The sequence below is a fragment of the Struthio camelus genome, chromosome 5 (genome assembly GCF_040807025.1).
Source record: "Struthio camelus isolate bStrCam1 chromosome 5, bStrCam1.hap1, whole genome shotgun sequence".
NCBI classification, from domain to species: Eukaryota; Metazoa; Chordata; class Aves; order Struthioniformes; family Struthionidae; genus Struthio; species Struthio camelus.
The window spans coordinates 77,316,409-77,334,629 of NC_090946.1; the positions used below are offsets into that span (position 1 = coordinate 77,316,409).

Below are 18,221 nucleotides of genomic sequence, written 5' to 3' on the forward strand. Positions count from 1 at the left end.
AGGTTTAAACCCAAGGGCGGAAGCGTTGGGCTCCGAGACGGCCCGAGCCGGGATGGCGGGGGGGGGGGGGGGGGCCGGGCACCGCCTCGGCAAACGGAGCCAGCGGGAAGCCGGGCTGAGGAGGGCGACAACCCGCCTCGCGACGCCCTAACCGCTGCGAAATGAGCTCCCCCCCCGCCCCAAACTCCGGGCCGGCAGCGGGCCGCGGGGCTCCCCACAGCCGCCTCAGGGCCGCGGCGGCGGGAAGAGGGCAGCGCGGCGCGGCCCCGGGGGGGAGGGAGGGAGGGAGGGAGGGAGGGAGGCGGGGAAGGGGGCGGCCTCAAGCAGCCAGGGCGGCTCCCGCCCTCATAAAGGGGAGCGGTCGGCGGTGGCGCAGACGGCCGGGGTGGCGTCGCGTTGGCGGGCGGGCGGTCATGGTGTGGGGCTGCGTGGTGTGCGGGCTGCTGGCGGGCGGCGCCCTGCTGGCGCTGCTGGCCCGCTGGTGGCGGGCGGACGGCGACCTCACGGTGCTGTGGGCCGAGTGGCGGGGCAAGAAGCCAGGTAACATGCCGCGGCGTGGAGGCGGGCCCGGCCCCGCGTGGGGCTGCCGCGATCCTTCTTCCCCCGCCCCCCGGGTGGGTTTAGGTGCTTCCCCCCCGCTTCGTGGCCGCGTCCGTGCGGCCCCCGCCCAGCTGACCGAAAGGCCTAAGGGAGCAGCACCGCCCAAAACTGCTGCCTGTGCCTTTAATGCTTTTTTTTTTTTGGGGGGGGCGATATGTTGTTTTTGATGCCTACAGGTGCAAAGGCTCAGTGTGATTACTTCAGGCTGCGCTTTGCAGCTCTCGCAGGGGCCGACCTGTATGATTTGGCTGTAATTCTGCCCTCTTCCTGACAAATGGAGAGCTGTAGCCTTTGCTTGCCTAGTGGACGCTTTTGGCCCAAAGAGCTGGAAATCGCCGCTCATCCCGCCGCTGAGTGGGGCTCAGCCAGCGCCTGCGTGGCTCTGGGCGCAGGGGTCCGTGCCGAAAGCAGGTGGCCCACCTGGCTGGTGACCAGGCGATGTCCTCTCCTCGCGGCCTGCGGGGAGGAGCAGCCCGGTGCGAAACGAGTGGGACAAGGGACGCTAGGAGCCAGCTTGGCAAGGAGGGCTGTCGGAAATGGGAATCTAGGGCCGGGTCCCTGGGGTTAGCCAAGGGGCTAGGACAACAAGCGAGGGGTGAGGGCATCTTCAGGTTGGACAGAAGAAATGGGAGAAGGTGGAGGTTATTTCCCTGGGTTTGTGAGTGTGGCCCACTCTTCCCGAGGTGCCTGTGGCGAAAGTGCTAGTCTGCGAAATGGAGACGAGGACACTCAAGTGTGCACAAGTAGTGAAATTCTAAGAAATACTCAATTTGAATCTGTGGGAACAATCCTCTGTCGCTCTTTCTGTATGCAGTTTGAAGTTTCATAGTAACTCCTACATGAAACCTGTGTGCGGGCTTTGCAAAGAAGACTAACAAAAGTGTCGAGGCAGGGAAACAAGGTAAAGCTTGATGAATACAACCAGGACTTAAGCTTTGCCCTTTTGAGGGATCAGCGTGCACAGCATGGTGAGTTTTGGGTACTCTCAGGAAGACAGAGCTTTGTTTGAACGTAACCTTCAGTCTTATTGGAAGCCTGGAAACCTTTTAACTAGTCTCTAAAAACTCCCACACAAAGATAGTAATGTAATTGTTTTCTGATGCGACTGTTTCAACATGTGATACACGGAGTGAATCAGAATTTTGTCAACATAAGCTTCTTTGAGAAGGGTGAGCAATTTTCTGGCTAAAAACCCTCCCCCCCCCCCCCCCCCAAACCTCAATGACTGTAATTATCTGAAATGTGTAGCTCAAACAGTAGCATTTTAAGTGGCATTTTGCTGATAGTTCCCCCATCTACATATGGGATAGAGGTGCCTCAGTAGTAACTGTTAGGAAAACAGAAGGGACAAATGCTTAAAAACGATTCCTTTAAACATGTTCCCCTTCTCTTCCTCTTCCCCATGTTGACAGCGCATGTAATGTAGTGTACCTACAGATATCTGTAGGTAAGTAACACGTGGCTCACCTGGAGGAAAACTTGATCTTTACTTAAAGCTGATATTGATTGCTTTTGCTGTCTTATATCGTGCAATAGCTTCTACAACCTTAGCATGAATTTCTGTTGAAGTTTTTGCAGAGAAACACATTTATCAGCAAACACTTTGATCTCATGTGTTTCCTTCTCTTGTTCTGTGAACTGTACTTACAAAGAATGGCCCTAATGTTCAGGAATTATGGCTTAACAGCCATAATATAGGTAGGATTGGTTCCATTTCAGTGGTTCACACCTATAGGGAAGTTGCGGATTATTGTCCCTGGCAGATGCTGGATTGTTTTTCTCATATTCTAAACACTTATATGGTTAGGGGACAAGGGCTACTGGGTGCTGGGTGATTTCATTATGTATCATTGTGTTTCACTTTAGCTGATCGGCAGCTACTCTGAACAGTGTGCTTTTCAGACAGGGTAGTAGTATTGGGCTAAGGAGGATGTTTTTACTTAGGTATGTATGTGGAAGCTTAGTCTTGAAACTGGGAATAATGGTATGATTGAAGGTGGGGGGGGGGGAAATGGAGGATGCTCTAAACTTCCCCACCCCAAACTTTCTCTTACGTTACACCTTGTAACATAAAAGTTAATGGTTAGTGATAATGTATTCCACTTTCCTTTTTTTAAGTTTAAAAATTAACCATTCCAGGTTATTTACAGTAGCAACAGGACATTTATTCTAGAACAAGCTAGTTTGATACTTGTTCTACAACCATGTTTGAGCTAGTATATAACTGAATATTTAACTCCAGTAGCTCAGGGTTTGGTGACTATCAGCACTGAGGAGTTGGTGGAAAACTTTCCTTATCTCTAATTGTTCTGTTGACAGAACAAGATCCAGAGTAGCTGCAGTGAAGTAGTCCAAGGCAGGAAACGAATTTATTCCTCAGTAGCAAGAGGAGAGGAGTGTGGTAAGCAGGGAGGAAAGTTTGCCCATGTTGGGAGGACAAACGCAGTGTTCCTCTGTTCTTGGAGGGTTTGTATACACAGGTTTTCTGCCAAAGAAAACTTTTATCTGAGAGGTGAACCCCCATGTTCCTTGTGGATAAACCAATGGGTTGGGGATGTGTTGGAGTGAAACTGCAGGAAGAGAGGCTGAATAACCTTTAATGATAGAAGCCTTTTGGTATAATTATTAATAGAACGGTTGTTCCTACTGCTTCAGTAATACTGATTCTTTCTCAAGTTAACTTTAAAATGCACCTCTCTTTTGGAAATGGGCTTTGTTTTTTAAAAAGTGTGTGGAATTTGTTTTGTATTGTGTGGTGTGTCTTTTTTTTACTTGGTTTTAGGAGGGATTTGTCTTTGGCTAAAACTCGATCAGCTTAAAGAAAAATAACACTGACTGCGAGTTCTACAAACTCAGCTTAAGCAAGTAGTTATACCCACTGGCTTAGGTGAAAAAGCATTTTACTAGACTAAATGAACAGGTGAAATTCAGTGAATTGGAAAAAAAATTGCTGTTAAGGCCTTTTTCAGAGTAGACTGGCTTTAAGTGTGAGGAACTGAATTTGGCTCTGCTGCTTGAGTTACAACAAGACAGCTCTCCTGCATGGCTAGAAATCATTAGAATCCTTGTCTGTGCAAAGCTGGTACGCAAGCAAGAGCTTCTCAGCAGTGTTTTCAGTACTTAAATCAGATTTTCACTAAGATTAATCCTGGAGAACACATGTGAGTGTTAGTCAATGATATAGTCTGGAAAGTGCTCTGATATTAGTGATCATGCATCCTTAAATCATGTGCTGGAATGAATAAAAATTGTCTATTTTAATGATCTTGAATAGACTTCTGAAAAGCTAAACAGTTTCCCAATACTCAGGTGTGTCGAGGGGAGGGGAAAATGACTGCAGACAAGGGGGAACAGGCGTATGAACAAAGGAGTAAAAGTAATATGATAACGTATTTACTAGAGGTTAAAACAATACACCTGGGCAGGTGGTATAGGCATATAGCAGATTCCAGTATGGGCTTAAGCACTGGGAGCTTTCTATACTCTACTCTGCAAGTTAAATCATGCACTGTTCACTGGGTTCCAAAGGAAGTGGATGAATGTCCATTCAGTTTGTTCTGATTTGGAGAATTTGCTTCAGTCTGCAATTAGTGACATTTTGGGGGTTAGAACACTTATTGGGAAAGGTATGCCTAGGCTTTTGTTTGGACTGTCAATATAGTAGCTGTTTGCTGTCATTTCTGAGTTCTCTCCTCTTTGAGGCTCTCTTTGAGGTCAGTGGAAATGCTGTGTGTGGATGGCTTGCAGAAAGGCAATCACATTTCTTCCATCAGGTAGAGATAATCCGTGTTTATTCAGATTAGCCTCGGACTGAAGTTCAAGTGGCAACAGAACAGCACTGAACAATTTCACAACTGCACAGGACTAAAAATAAAGAAATCGGGATTTTGTAGTAAAAAAAAGTTGAGTACCTTTGTTACGAATAATATCAAACTGTACACCTGTAATGGCTTAATGATGATGTTTATCCTAGCATTGGCAATGTGTCAACTGTTGTCTTGATTCCTTTGATAGAAAACGAACTGCCTGGCAAGGTTGTCTGGGTGACAGGAGCTTCAAGTGGAATTGGAGAGGAATTGGCTTACCAGCTAGCAAAGACAGGAGCTTTGCTTGCCATCTCAGCGAGAAGAGAGGATGAGCTGGAAAGAGTGAAAAAGAAATGCCTTGGTAAGTATAAGTTACTGCTTCATGCAAGCAGTCACGCTCCTACTGTGCTGGAGTTGGCCCAGAAGTACTAACCCATATATCACAGTAATTAAATTTAATGATAAAAGTAAGCTTTAGAGGTAGCTTCACTGTAGCTTTGAAGCAAGTCATTTCTTCTCTGGAGCAAGAAGCCTTTTTGCAGACTGGCACTACAAGTTCCTTAACACAGCAGTGTTACCTAAAAATCTCAATATAATTGCAAATGGTCTTAAAAGTTACTGAATTGAAAAAGGAACAAATGCAGTGGGGAAAGGGAGGAAACAATTCTGAGGAGTAGCACCCTATTTAGAAACAAACCATGTAGCTGCATGCTGCTCAGGGAGGGGGGAAAAAAATCTTCCTTCAGGTTTGTATATATCACAGTCTGACCAACTGCCAAGAACTATCCTTCTTGGAAAAGGAATGAATAGAAGTGTTCGAAAAAGTTGTTTTGATCAATTGTAAGGGAGGTGATCTGCAGATCACGAGAGGTCAATATGAAAAGTAGGATATTTAACTATTCCAGTTATCTTTCATTTGCCTGCTGAATCTGGAATATGACTTTGTTCCTCCTGTTCTCCCTGCCCCTCCCTCCCCCAGTATTTTCTGGCTTGACAGGGAGAAGGCTAGACAATTTTTTCATGTTAATAAACAAACTGTTTTTGAGCATGGTTATCATTAGGTCTGGCAGGCTACTTACCCTCCATAGCTGAGTATTCAAAACTACTACAGTGACAATGCACTCCTAGTAATGGCAGTGGAATGTCTGAAGGTTATGTGGAATGGGTGCTAGTGAATATTGATATGTGTGTCTGGATTAATACCTAAATATTTTTAGAAACCTAAAGTGTAGCAGGGTATTCTGAAAATCTGACGAGAAGTTTTCAAAAATGCACGATTCCTTATTTCCATTTTCTGATGCTTTGAAAAAATTTAAGTAGGTATTTTCCAAAGGAAGTAGAGGGGCTTAAATTGACAGCATGGTTAAGTGGTGATCGTGGCAGAATTCCAAGGCTGTATGATGCAATGTTTAGTGGTCAGTGAATATATGCAACTTCAGTTGTGTCTGTGGCAGTTTGTTGTCATTACAAAACATTGATAAGACCAAATATGGCAGGAGCCATAATTCTGGATGTTCATTTTCAGGCAATGTTTGAGTGCAGTGTACTAAGGAATATTCAGAAAGACTATCTCAACTGATATGAAGCAAGAGCATGAATTTACCTAAGATAATTTCTGCTTTTGCCAATTTGAACTAGCCCCCACCCAGTGTCTTATCTATGTTATATACTGGCTTTAACGTCTTATGAAGCAATGCTTTTTTTGCAAAGCTATGCTCTGACCTTTTTTTAGCTATTGGTCAAATTAGTAGGAATGTTGGAAACTCTTCAGTAGCATAATTTTCTTTTATTTGGATATATGACCTAGCCAGTGCTGCTGTGATTCTACCACATCTTTAGCTGATACAAAACAATGTAGCTCTGTAAAACCACGCTTTTGTCCTGCCGAGAGCCCAGGTTAGTATAGGCTTGCTTCTAAAGCTCCTGGGATGAGAGAGTTACAGCAGTGGTTACTTCAGAGTCAGCTCAGGTTGCTCTGGGCCTTGTCCAGATAAGTTTTGAATATTTCTGCGGGTGGAGATTCAACTGCCTCTTTAGATACCTATTCTAGTCTTTTCCCTTACATCTAGTGTGGGTGGTTAAATATATCACATTTGGAATTTCCCCTGCTGCAGCTTGTGCCCCTTGTCATTGCTCTGTGAACCTCAGAAAAGACTGGCTCCATATTTTCCATAGCCGGCCTTTAAGTAGGGGAAGACAGCAATTAGTCCCACTTTCCCTCTTGTCCTTCTTTTCTCAAGGCTAAATAAACTCAACTTTCCAGGCCTTTCCTGGTTTGTCATGTATCCTAGCCCCCTCACCATCTTGGTAGTCTTGCACTGGTCTCTCCAGTTGGTCAGTATCTGTCTTGTACTAGGGGGCCCAAAATTTGACCCAGTACTGTCGCTGCAGTCTTAGAGCACCATGCAGAGACACTTGAGCGATCACTTTTCTCAGTCTGCAGGCTATGCTCTTGCAAATGCAGGCCAGTAGCCTTCAAAAGCAATAGCTCACTACTGATTTGTGTTCGACTTTCTATTGTCCTTCCATCAGGACCTCAGGTTCTTCTCTTTTTTTTGGCTGATGCCTAGCTGTTCTAACATCAGCTGGTAGTACTGCATAGTGTTATTCTGTCTGAGGTACAGAGTTTTGCGTTTGACTTTGAGCTTTGAGGTTTGTCAGTCCGTTCTTGCAGCTCATCAAGATGTCTCTGAAAGGCAGTCCTATCCTACAGCATATCAGCTGCTCCTTTGAACTTGAGGTCATCTGAAAGCTTGCTGAGAGTGCCTTCTATCCCATCATCTGGGTCATTAATGAAGACATGAAAAAATTCCCTCCTTGGAGGGACACTGCTCATAAAGGTCACAAGTTCAATGTTGAAGCATTGACTACTACTGCCAGGGCTCAGGGATCCAGCCAGTTTTTCATGCACACTGTTATTCACTCGTCTAGACCATATTTCCCCATCTCTTTTGGGATGAACAATACTGTTCCCATTGTCAGGAATAATCATGATTGAACAGTTCACCTAAAAACAAAATATCAGGGCTGCCAATACATTGCTCCTCAACAGCTTAATGAAACACTTAGGTATCAAATAATCCTGCTGCATGTTACTCCTAGCCACTGCAATTTATTTGGAGAATGGAATTTCTTGTAGTATGCGGCACAAGCCTTTTTTCATTTAATAAAGTCAAGCTTTTTTGCAAGTAGAAAACATAAGGATGGGAAAAGAAGGGCTTTAGTATGAACAGATTAAAAATGGATTCTGTGTAGGGATCATTTAAAAACAAATCCAAACAGTCTCTTGGTGTCTTAATGAAAAATGTGGGGTGTAAAGGCACATTAAATTTCTCACTATTGTTATAATAGTGATTTTTGTTGGTTCCCATTCACTTTATGGTTGTTTTTAGAGATCAGCAACTTGGGTGAAAAAGATATTCTTGTTCTGCGTCTTGACTTGACTGATAGACGCTCTCATGAAGCTGCAACCAACAGTGTTCTTAAGCATTTTGGCAAGGTAAGGTGCGCTTCTGAGGCTGAACTTCTCTGCCTTGAACATATCCTGTTCCTGCATATATTTTTCTCTTGCTTTTATTCTATCATAAGGTAAATTGAGCAGTTTCTGCGTCTTACCCAAGTTTCAGAATTAAACATGCAAGACAGGACGAGAATTCTCATTCCTTCTGTTTGCTTCTGGCTTTCAGCAGGTTTTGACTTGCTTGGTTTTGACTTTTGGTCATTGAAGCAGCAATGACCAAATGATCCTTGGCCATTACCAGGAACTAAAAATCGCTTGTTTGATGTCACTAGATTTCTGGACCAACTAGAACAATCCTCAAGTTTATATTTTGGACTTAAAATTCTGTATGAAAGCCAGAAGCTTTATTTTGTAGTTTCAGTAATGCATGTAACTTGGGCTTAGAGCCATATGGGACAAAACCAGCTACCAGGTTGAGCTGTTTCCCTTCTTTGGTGCGTAGTCTTCCGGATGGGTAGTACAGAGTATGGAGCTGAGACAACTTAGTTAGATCTGACCGCTATGAAGTACAGTGTCTGAAGCTTTGAGCTAGGCCTTTAGTCCACTGAGATTCTGGTTTCACAGTGAAATTATTAGCACCAGGTTTGTTTCTTCTGTTATTTACTCCCGTTGGATCATATACTTGCACAAAACTGATCTACAGAGGTCACCTTGCAGGAGCTGGATGTCACATGGTACTTGCTACAATGCAGTAGGGTTAAAAAATATCAGATGGGAAACAATTTCTGGCTGCCACTATTCCTCTACTAGGACTTCACCTTTGCTTGGCATCAGTACACCGTATTCCTCTCTTGTTGACTCTGCTCCAAATCAGCTACGCTCAACTCAAAGGGGAAGTCTGCTGGGAGAGAGTAGCTACCAAAACTACTTCAGCAGTTCATAGCTGTTACTTTTATGGCAGAGACAATAATAGTGGGAGGAGGAGAAGCTGTTAATTGCCTGAGGAGGTGCAGATATTAAAGGAAGTGTGTTATATTAATTTATTGCTGTATCTTTCCTGAGATTGACGTTTTGGTCAACAATGGTGGACGTTCCCAACGCTCTCTGTTTGTGGATACAAACCTGGATGTTTTCAGTGCCATAATGGAACTTAACTACCTAGGTACAATCTCTTTAACAAAATATGTCCTGAATCACATGATCCAAAGGAAAAAAGGAAAGATTGTTACTGTGAGCAGTGTGATGGGTATCATGGGAGCTCCTCTTGCCTCTGGGTACTGTGCCAGCAAGCATGCTCTGCAGGTAAGTTACATTTCTGGAAACTAATTGTGTCTTGTTATGCAATAAACCAGCTTTGTTTTAGTGCTGTAGCATCTGTTCCTTGGGAGGACTTTTATTCTGTGCAGAAAATGGCAGTCTCACCTGAAATTGCACAGAGCGTATGTAACTTAGGTTCTGAAAGTGCTTTAGAATTAATTTGCTCTGAAACTTAGTGGTTCTCTGGCCTGGAAGAACTAGGGGAGGGTGGATTTTTTTTCCTCTGACTTCTAATTTTGCTGCCTCTAAATTGCCCTTGAGTTGGACTTCAGGACCTTCCTCAGCTAACAATACACTAGAAATTCCTCACTAACTATTTTCTTCTCAAAACAAAAGGTGAGTCTAAGGGAACTTGACTTATTGTAAGAACTGGATAGCTGTATGTCCCTGGCACGATGCTCCTATCAGAAAGCAGAAAGACAAAATAGAGAATATTTGGGAGGGAAAAAAAGCCCTTAAACACAGCTTTTATGCAGATGAAATCCCATTGAGTAACACTGGGGTTGCATAGAAATATGCTGTTCTTAAACATACAATATGTTTATAATAGTATATCTTCTGGCAAATGGGCAGCTTATGTTTTAGAGCAAGAATAACTGTACAGTAAACAAATAAGCCAAAAACGTTTGTGGTGGTGATCTGTCAATTATGTCAAAACTTATTCCATAATAAATATATCAAGCCTTTTGAACTGAACAATGTTTGATATGAAAGGTGGAGCGACCATACAGAAGCTTACAGCAGTTTTTTTGAGCTGAGTGTACAGGTGTGCATAACCCAGAGGAGGGGGTTGCTCCTGTGCTCCTTCTGACTTAGTTCCACCGCTTACCCACAGCTTGGATTCCCTTCTGCCTCTTCTCATCTGATCCACTGTGAGCAAATATTCAAATGGTGCTGTGCTGGGAGGAGTCCCTGCTTATGTGAAGTGGAACATGGTGGGAGAACAGTGTGAATCATGCCTGAGACTCCTGCCCTTTCCCCCTGCCCTCTTTTTTGGGGGATTACGATTTCTGTGAGTTCTGGAAAACTAAGTGAGGGTCGACTTGACCAAGGAGAACTCTACTGTACTTCAAGTGACTGATTTTGAACTTGTGGGGGAAACATAGCAAAAACTGGGAATTGCAAGAAACATTGCTTGAATCCTATAGTGAGATATCTCAGGGTTCCAGTGTGGGTTTATTGCACTGACCAAAATGCAACTGCAATCTTAATTAGGCCTGACCAGTATTTAGTGAAACTCCCATGTGAAACAAGATCACTTTGCCTCTGGCCTCAGATTCTGATTAAGTAGTACCTAAATCAGAAGGTTATTCTGGTGCACATAGAAGCCCTAATGGTGTCCCCCTAATCCAGTTAGGGAGGAATAATTGCTAGTGAGAATTTCAGACTAGAGGAGACCTCTAGGAGAGTAAGGTGAGAATAGTGAGTGGTAAAGCAGATTTAACGAGAGAAATGAGAATGCCTAATCTAGACTAGGAAAATTGGAAAGAATCTTCCCAATAGTTCTGAGTTTTACTCTGAGCTGCCAGGTCTTCAAACCACTGTATCTCATGAGGGAGGACCTGTTACTGTCTGCATAACATCTAACTTTGAATACTACTTAGAATTATTGTAAAAACAGTTTCACTCATGCAGGAAAAACATGAAAGAGCTCAGAAAAGTATCTTGGGGGGGGGAAGATTGCCTATATCATTGCAGAATCATTTGTTTAAGTAATTAAATTTAGACATGTTTGTCTTTTTGCCACTGTTTGAACTCCACATTGACTAATGTACATTTCGATTTCAGAAAGCTAAACTGTAGCTGGGCTCAGTGATTTTAAAAAAAAAAAAAAAAAACCTGGCAGCTTATTACTCCCTGCTCAATTTAAGGACATAAACAGAGTGAATAACTTTGCTTAATGTATTGAGTCATTATTTTCTTGACAACTTAACTAATGACAACAAAAAAGTAACAAGTGGCTGGCACTGCAAAGCCATTTTGCAGCCTAAGTTGCAAAGTCTAGACATCTGAAAGGATAAGTGTAAGTACAGTGATAGGTCTCTGCTAATAAAAATTTGTGTTAGTAATGGGGAGAGAAGATCTGTTGCTCCTCCTTTAGATGAAGGTGATGGAACTGTCTGTTAAGAGGCCAGCCTTTGATTTAGTTCTAGGATTTCGATTAGAAAAGCACAAAGCAGAAGCATGGACTCCATTTATTTCCTTTATTAAGTAGTCTTTCAGTTGAACTACCTTTTTTAGGTGTGGTGTAATTGGTCTAAGCTTGGTTAATTGTAGAGCACAAGGAATTCACAAGTTGCTGCACAAATTCTCTGAAGATAACTTAATTGTGTTAAGACTGAGAATGTGGAAGAGGAGGCTTAAGAAATAGGTCAGTAAAATTTCTATATTATGTAAAAATAAACTAAAAAAGATGTTAAGCAGTTGAGTTATTTTTTACCTCTGTCCAATAACAAGGCCAGATTCCAAACCTCCCTTGTTTCTTTCACAGCTGATTCCTTATTCTGTAAGTACTAATTTCGGTTGTGAAAACATGTGTCTTGCAAATGCAGATCTCTAAACCAGACTGAGTCTTTTGAAAAGGTCAGCCTAGAGTTGTGGCTAGAGATGGACAGGAACCCTCTTCCTCCCTCCCCCCCCCCCCCCCAAAGCTATAAGAAGCTATTGAAATACCTAACTTCCCAGTAGAATTCAAGTGAAGGAAGCATACAATAATGGCAGTAGTCTTCAGAGAGCCCAGTAGTCTGTCTCTGCCAATGACCAGGAGCAGATGACTAGAGAGAGGGTGGAAGAAATAGAAGAAAGCACAGGGATCCTTCTCCTGTTGTGTTCCCAGCATCTATGAACCTGCGTTATGGGATTTTTCTTGAACTGAAGATTGCATTTTAGCCATCAGTTATTAAATACGTGTGTATCTGAATTCATCTGATAGTTTTTTGGTTTTACTTCATGCCTTGGAGTCTACTGCAGCTGTGGCAGTTAACAGAATCTTAAATATACCTTGTTTTCCCTTTTGAGGGAAAAGTACCCTCTTTTGTTCTGTTTTTTAAATTTCTTTTAAACAGCAGTAGGGGAGGAGGAAGGAAGGAAGGAAACAATTACAAATTAAAATTAGTTCTTGAAACAAGTATATGTTGATTCAGTCAAAATGGAATTCTTTGCAACAACATTTTACTGATGGAAGGGCCCTTCCAGAACTGAAGTAAAGGGCAATAAGAGCATGATGCAAGTCCACAGAAGTCTGAGTCTGATACGCTTTCTTTCCTAGTGTAGTGATGCTTGTGGAGATCATGTGCTGTTCATCTAGTTACTAATTCATATAACTGGTGGCATGTGGAGTCTTTAGGAAATGGTGACCTTCAAAAAGCTCCCTAATCAGGACTTGGTCTAATAAGCATGTTGATTGCCCTGGACAGTAACTGCTAGTGCCTTTAAGTCACTAATTATCAGGAGAATTTCTGAAGTATGTTTCTGTCTTGATAGAAGTCAGTTCAGCCTTGTCTTCAGCATCTACTAGGATTTGCTTGCTAAATGAAGAGGCCTAGAAATGGCTAAAACAGTTCCTGTTCCACAGACCCTGTGCAGATTTGCCCAGCTCCTTATGCTGCAGCTGGCTTGGGCTCGGTGGAAATCTTCTGGTTTGTCCCCTTGTCCCCAGGTCCCTTTACTACTCCCAAATCTGCATCTGTTCCTAACCTAAATTTAAAGAAAAAGAGCACTTTATCTATCTTAGAACTTATATGACTTTTCTGGGAGGGAGTAGAAGAATTTCATACAATCCATCTGTGGATATCTAAGATGGGTGCTGGAATTGCAGAGCCCGTATATAACGCAGATATTGCCCTCAGAGGGGACTGAGAGTATGTAAGATAGTGGTCCTCAGGCTTTTGGCTATCTCACAACTTGCTCAAGTCTGCAACCCTGTGCTAAATACCAAGACTCCTTTTGTAATACTTGGAGGGAAGCAGCAGTCTTAGATTTGAGTGTGCCAAAGCGAGTGCCTTCTGCAGGAAGCTGCCTGCTGAACTGCCTGCACTGATTTGCCTTCAAGTGCCTGACTTGGGACTGCCCGTTTCTCTGTAGAATATGGATCCCTGAACATCTCCCAGCATGAGTGTGTGTAGGTGCTTTATCACAAGTGACAGAGCAGTGTTGCTGGCTCCTCTTCCTTTCTATCACAGTGTTTCTAGATATGCTCCCTGCAGCCTTCCTGCCTCCTAGAAGTACGTGCCAGAGGTTGTCCCCTTCAGGCAAAATGGGAGTCAGTTCTCTTCCTCACCAGCCTCCAGATCACCAGGAAATGACAAGGGAAAGCGCGCTGGGAAAGCTCTTGCGTAGTCCTGTTTGAGCAGTCCACTATTGATGGAATAACTAATGAGGGAGAAAACCTAGAGTAATAGCCTAATGCTTAGGGAGTATTTATTTCTAGGAGGGACTGGGCTTCCAGTCCCTGCTGCAGTAAATACTTAAGATAAAGAGCACTCACTTGAGAAAGGAGCAGTGCCACGTTCTCCCTTCACCCAAATGGCCATTCTCATCAGTCTGACATACGCTGCCATCTTTTCCCCGTGGGGCCTCGTGGCTCTTCACTTGTCACAAAGTTTGTGGTGTTAGGCCAGCTGACAACATCTTGTTTCACACAGGACATGTTCCACGCCAGGGTGAACTTTTATACAGAGCGTAGCCGCAAAGCCTGAATGCGGTCTCAAAGCTGGAATTAGTCACCAGCAACTGGGAACTTAGAGCCCATGGTCTGTTCTTGGTCCTAGGTGTGTGCAGCTCATTGCTCTGTAGTGGATTGCCCCAGGTGGCCTTGTCTGTATGGTCACAGGAGCGTATCTGACTGAATTTAGCCCTACGCTGCAATTCAGTGAAGAGCTTTGTGAGAGCCAGCCCTTTCCTCAAGCTGGCTGGCAGTTGTGCGCCAGCAGCAGTGAAAAGGAGAGACGTGCTCATGAGCCAGTAAAACTCTGAACGCTTGAATGGCAGCTTGGAGTCAGAGTTCCTCTTTCACCCTTCAGAGTAGAACAGCATTTCAAATTGTGTTGAGGATGCCGTAGCCACAGACGTAGGAAAAATATGTTTCTCTCAAATTCAAGGCCGACAGCAATTTAATGCTTAGCTCTTATGATGTATTTCTAATCAGGTGCATCCTGGACTAAATAGAGATGTTATCAGACTGTTTGGTTTCCTTTATGAAGTCTATGGAAAGGAGTAATCAAATGGTAAATTTGTACTACAGTTTACAGGGAGAAGTTCATCAGCTTGTGTTCCGTCTCTGCTGTGACACAAAATTATGTGGAGGAATAAATACAGAGAACTATAGGAACTAGATCAAAGATAGGACATGATGTTTTGTTTGCTAAATCATAGCTCTGCAGTGCTTCTTCAGCAAGTTTCAGAGAAAGCCCGTTCCTGAATCTGTTGTTTCCCCATAACGTTGTGCTGTCTAAACGTTAAATGCTACTGAGGTTAAGAAAAGTTATCTTGCTAACTTAAAGACAAATATTTGCAGCTTTTGTAATTAAAGTTTAACTTATATGCATTGGTAATGTATCCCTGAATTGAAAAATGGTTTATATCTATGTGGTCACAGTTTTCCAAATCTGCAGTGAATTCAGTGGTGCAGAATTGAATTTTTCCTCTTCTCTTATGTAAGGAGTAGTGCCACTTACTCAGTAGAGACAGTTTAAAAGCTTTAATCTCACCACAAAGAGCGATCCACCTGTGAAGAAAGGATTTCTGTGATGCTGCAACTCTTAGTCTGGCAGCACTTCCACTGCCAAAATGGCGCAGAGATGACTTTCAGAGATGCCAAGTGCTTGTGGCCACTCCTAACTTCAGTGGGAGCTAAAGCTGCGTATATAAGCCAGAGATGATCCCACCTAATGCTCTGTTGGTGGGACTTGTCCGTATACAGGGACAGCAGAATTTGGGAGAATTCTGTAGTTTAGAGAAGTTATTGAGTATTTGAGAGGTCAAGGATAGATTGCTTGGTGGTTTATATATAACCTCACGTTATCAATGTATATAAGGGCAGTTAAAATTTTAAATTAGCCATTGAATACGAAAAGCCAAACAAAATGGTAGGAATTGCATTTAGTGGCATACTAGCTATGTTTACAGCATAGAGTTAGAATTAAAAAGCGGCGTTAATTAAGGCGTACTTCACGTGGAAATGTGGCAAAGGAAAATCACATTATAAAGTCTTTTCTTGTAGGGTTTTTTTAATTCTCTTCGGACTGAGCTCACTGACTACCCTGAGATAAGTATTATAAACATCTGCCCAGGACCTGTCCAGTCTAAGATTATACAAAATGTCTTTACGGAGGATCTCGCAAAGGTAAGGAGCAGTATTTCCCCCTAAAATTCTGCTATGATAAATCTAACTTTTGCTGCAGGCCCAATGATCCTTTTGTGATTTTTCTTTTCCTCCTTCCAGCAAACATCAAGCCCATCTTCTTAGCAAGAAACACTTGGGCACAGAATTTACTCTGTTTACTCTATGAAAGTAACGTTTGAGAGTTGTTATGCCTGATGTCTTCCACCACATACAATCCCTGTATAGCAGGATTTACTATGCAGCTGCCCTGCTGCAGCACTAGGGGAAAGGCCAGGATTTGCTGGACAGAGTTCCTCAGTGCAAAATACTATAGTTGCTGCATAGGTAGCTTTTTGTTTGCTTTGCTTGCAGACGTCCCCTGTGCACTTGGCTATGGTGCAATTGTTGGCAAAGCGACTACAGTCAGCTGATGGAAAGCACGTACTTTGTTTCCTGTTGGTGGCTGTTCCAGTTGCACAATTGCTTTTAATAAAGACTGTCTAACAAAATAGCTAGCAAAAACTGTTGCTAGGACACGTTCTGGTAATACTTCATAAATTCTATACATTTGAAGCTGAAGATAATCTACCAGTAGGAGGGAAGAAAAAAAGATTCCTCCTTTTTGTTTGAATTCTGAAAGGATTTTTGGCTTGCAAAACTACATACTTGCATGAAATAAAAGATGTTCTTTCTGAGCAATCGGGAAATCCTGCAAAACAAATTCCTCAGATTTCTGCATGGCAAAAGACCTGGGAGGAAGATAAATTCCAGCTCAGAATTCCTTTTGCTCCAGGAAACGGAAGAGGTTGACAGAGCAGTCTGCTGCTGCTGGAATGAAGCGTACATGAATTCACAGGACGGTGGCTTACATTCACTAAGCAATACATGTGATATAAGACATTGTTGCCATTGAAGAGGTCTGTTGCTCTTCCCTCCTCTGAGATTACTGCCCCTATGCCAGGGCTGGCAGGATTTTAAGTTAATGGGAGGTGTGCTGACTTGGTTACAGAGTAACCTGTGTCATAAAATCAGGTGGACAGCTGGGGACAGGAAAGTCTCCATGTTTCAGGGCCCTCAGTTGCAGAATAGCTAACTATTGTAGAACAACGTACCAGCACAAAACTATAAGCCATGCTGTTGTTGGAGATTTGGGAGATGCACGTTTTACCTTTTTGAACCCTCAGTCAAGCATGCCTTAATGTAAAAGGTGCTTATTTAAGCATGAGTGCTAAAGGAAGGTAGGTGGAAGGTGTTCCTACACCAAAATCAGTAGAGGATTAGCATACTGAGGGACAGGTTTCCCAGCCCCAGTCTGTGCTGCGCTGGCTGGGTAACTCTACTTTTGCACAGTGGAGAAACTAGGAGGAGTATGTTACGTAGAGCCTAGCTCTTTATTTCCCTCCTCTGCTCACAAAACGGAGCCCACTGTTAATCCCTCCGTTCTCTCTGTCTCTCGCTCTCTCTCCCCACCCCTCCCTCCAGTCACTGGAGAAGAGCGGTGATCAGTCCCACAAGATGCCAACCGATCGCTGTGTCCGGCTCACCCTGGTTAGCACTGTCAATGATCTGAAGGAAGCGTGGATCAGCGACCAACCCTATCTGGCAGTGTGCTACCTCTGGCAGTATGCACCCACGTGGGCTTGGTGGCTGATGAACAAGATGGGCAAGAGGAGAATCCAAAACTTTAAGAGTGGAGTGGTAAGTTTATGCCCCTCCTCTTGTTGTTGTTGTGTGTGCTTTTTTTTTTTTTTTTAAACGCTGCTGACAGACTCTTTAGCCGTAGGAATGTCGGGATTGTAGTTTGGCCCTGTTTCTTTTCCTCCTCCTCACTTCCCTAGCAGCTGATGCCAGGCTGGACTCCCTAGCTGTGTGCCTGGTAGTCTAGAATTACTGCAGCGTGGTCACATCGCAGAATAATGAAGTCAGTATATCTTGTAATGCCAAATGTCGCCTGTGAGCTTCATCACGCAGCCTGCAAGTTCAGGACTCGGCACTGGCTCAGAGCTTGAGCTATATAAGTCACTAGTGTAAATTATTTAATGCAACTTGAAATTAAGACTGTTGACAATCTCTCTCTAGCTTGTGTCCAGTTTCTATATCAGGCATGTAATCTGAGCGCGTCCCAGAAGTACATTAAGCACTACTACTATCGGTCACGTCTCTGCTCTCATTCACTTATCAAAAGACAGATGTGCAGTGTAATGTTTCATTCTAGCCATGCTGCTTCATAGATAGTGTTTTTCTTACTGTGTTTTTGTTGAATTTGCTACAAAAAACATATATAAGTGCTCCAAAAGCAGGAAATGGAAAAATTAAGGTGGCCCACGCAACCTAAAGCTTCCTAATTCCACACTGTAGCTGCCCACTGTCACAAGTTATTTTGCCTGAAATAGCACTGTGGGTGAAGGGCTTGAAACTAAGTACAGTAGAAAGCATGGAGGAGAAAGAGTGATTTTATGTATTCTCATTCCAGGATGCTGATGCCTCTTACTCAAGAAAGAATAAGTAAGAACAGACCTGTACAAAATCCTGCTATCCTGGTGTTAAGGCTGAGAGTAACTTTTTTTTTTTTTAAATTGCGTGACTGCAAACAAAAACTTCGCTTTTTTTAATCTGTTGTACTTTTGTCATCATGTAACTTGACAAATATATCAAGCTGCAGACACACTTAACTGAATAAAAATCTGTTTCTAAACATACCTGTTTTATGTCTTTG

At 43.2% G+C, this 18,221-nt stretch overlaps 1 protein-coding gene and 1 long non-coding RNA gene across 2 annotated transcripts; both read left to right on the forward strand.

The window, feature by feature from the left end:
* The first annotated feature begins 283 nt into the window (after positions 1–283).
* On the forward strand, positions 284–18,204 carry DHRS7 (dehydrogenase/reductase 7). The gene is made up of 7 exons (XM_068947390.1): positions 284–540; positions 4,615–4,767; positions 7,799–7,905; positions 8,929–9,168; positions 15,404–15,526; positions 16,988–17,203; positions 17,979–18,204. The coding sequence occupies exons 1-7, from the start codon at positions 414–416 to the stop codon at positions 18,012–18,014; spliced, it is 1,002 nt and encodes a 333-aa protein (XP_068803491.1). The 5' UTR covers positions 284–413; the 3' UTR covers positions 18,015–18,204.
* LOC138067550 (uncharacterized) lies at positions 2,884–4,502 on the forward strand. The gene is made up of 2 exons (XR_011141710.1): positions 2,884–3,001; positions 4,374–4,502. It is a non-coding gene; the product is annotated as an uncharacterized lncRNA (long non-coding RNA).
* Positions 18,205–18,221: the final 17 nt, after the last annotated feature.

Excerpts from the sequence above, each read along its gene's own strand:
- DHRS7 (XM_068947390.1), top strand. The coding sequence starts at position 414 with ATGGTGTGGGGCTGCGTGGTGTGCGGGCTGCTGGCGGGCGGCGCCCTG. Across the intron at positions 4,768-7,798 it reads AGTGAAAAAGAAATGCCTTG|AGATCAGCAACTTGGGTGAA; the intron begins GTAAGTATAAGT and ends GGTTGTTTTTAG. Across the intron at positions 7,906-8,928 it reads TTCTTAAGCATTTTGGCAAG|ATTGACGTTTTGGTCAACAA; the intron begins GTAAGGTGCGCT and ends ATCTTTCCTGAG.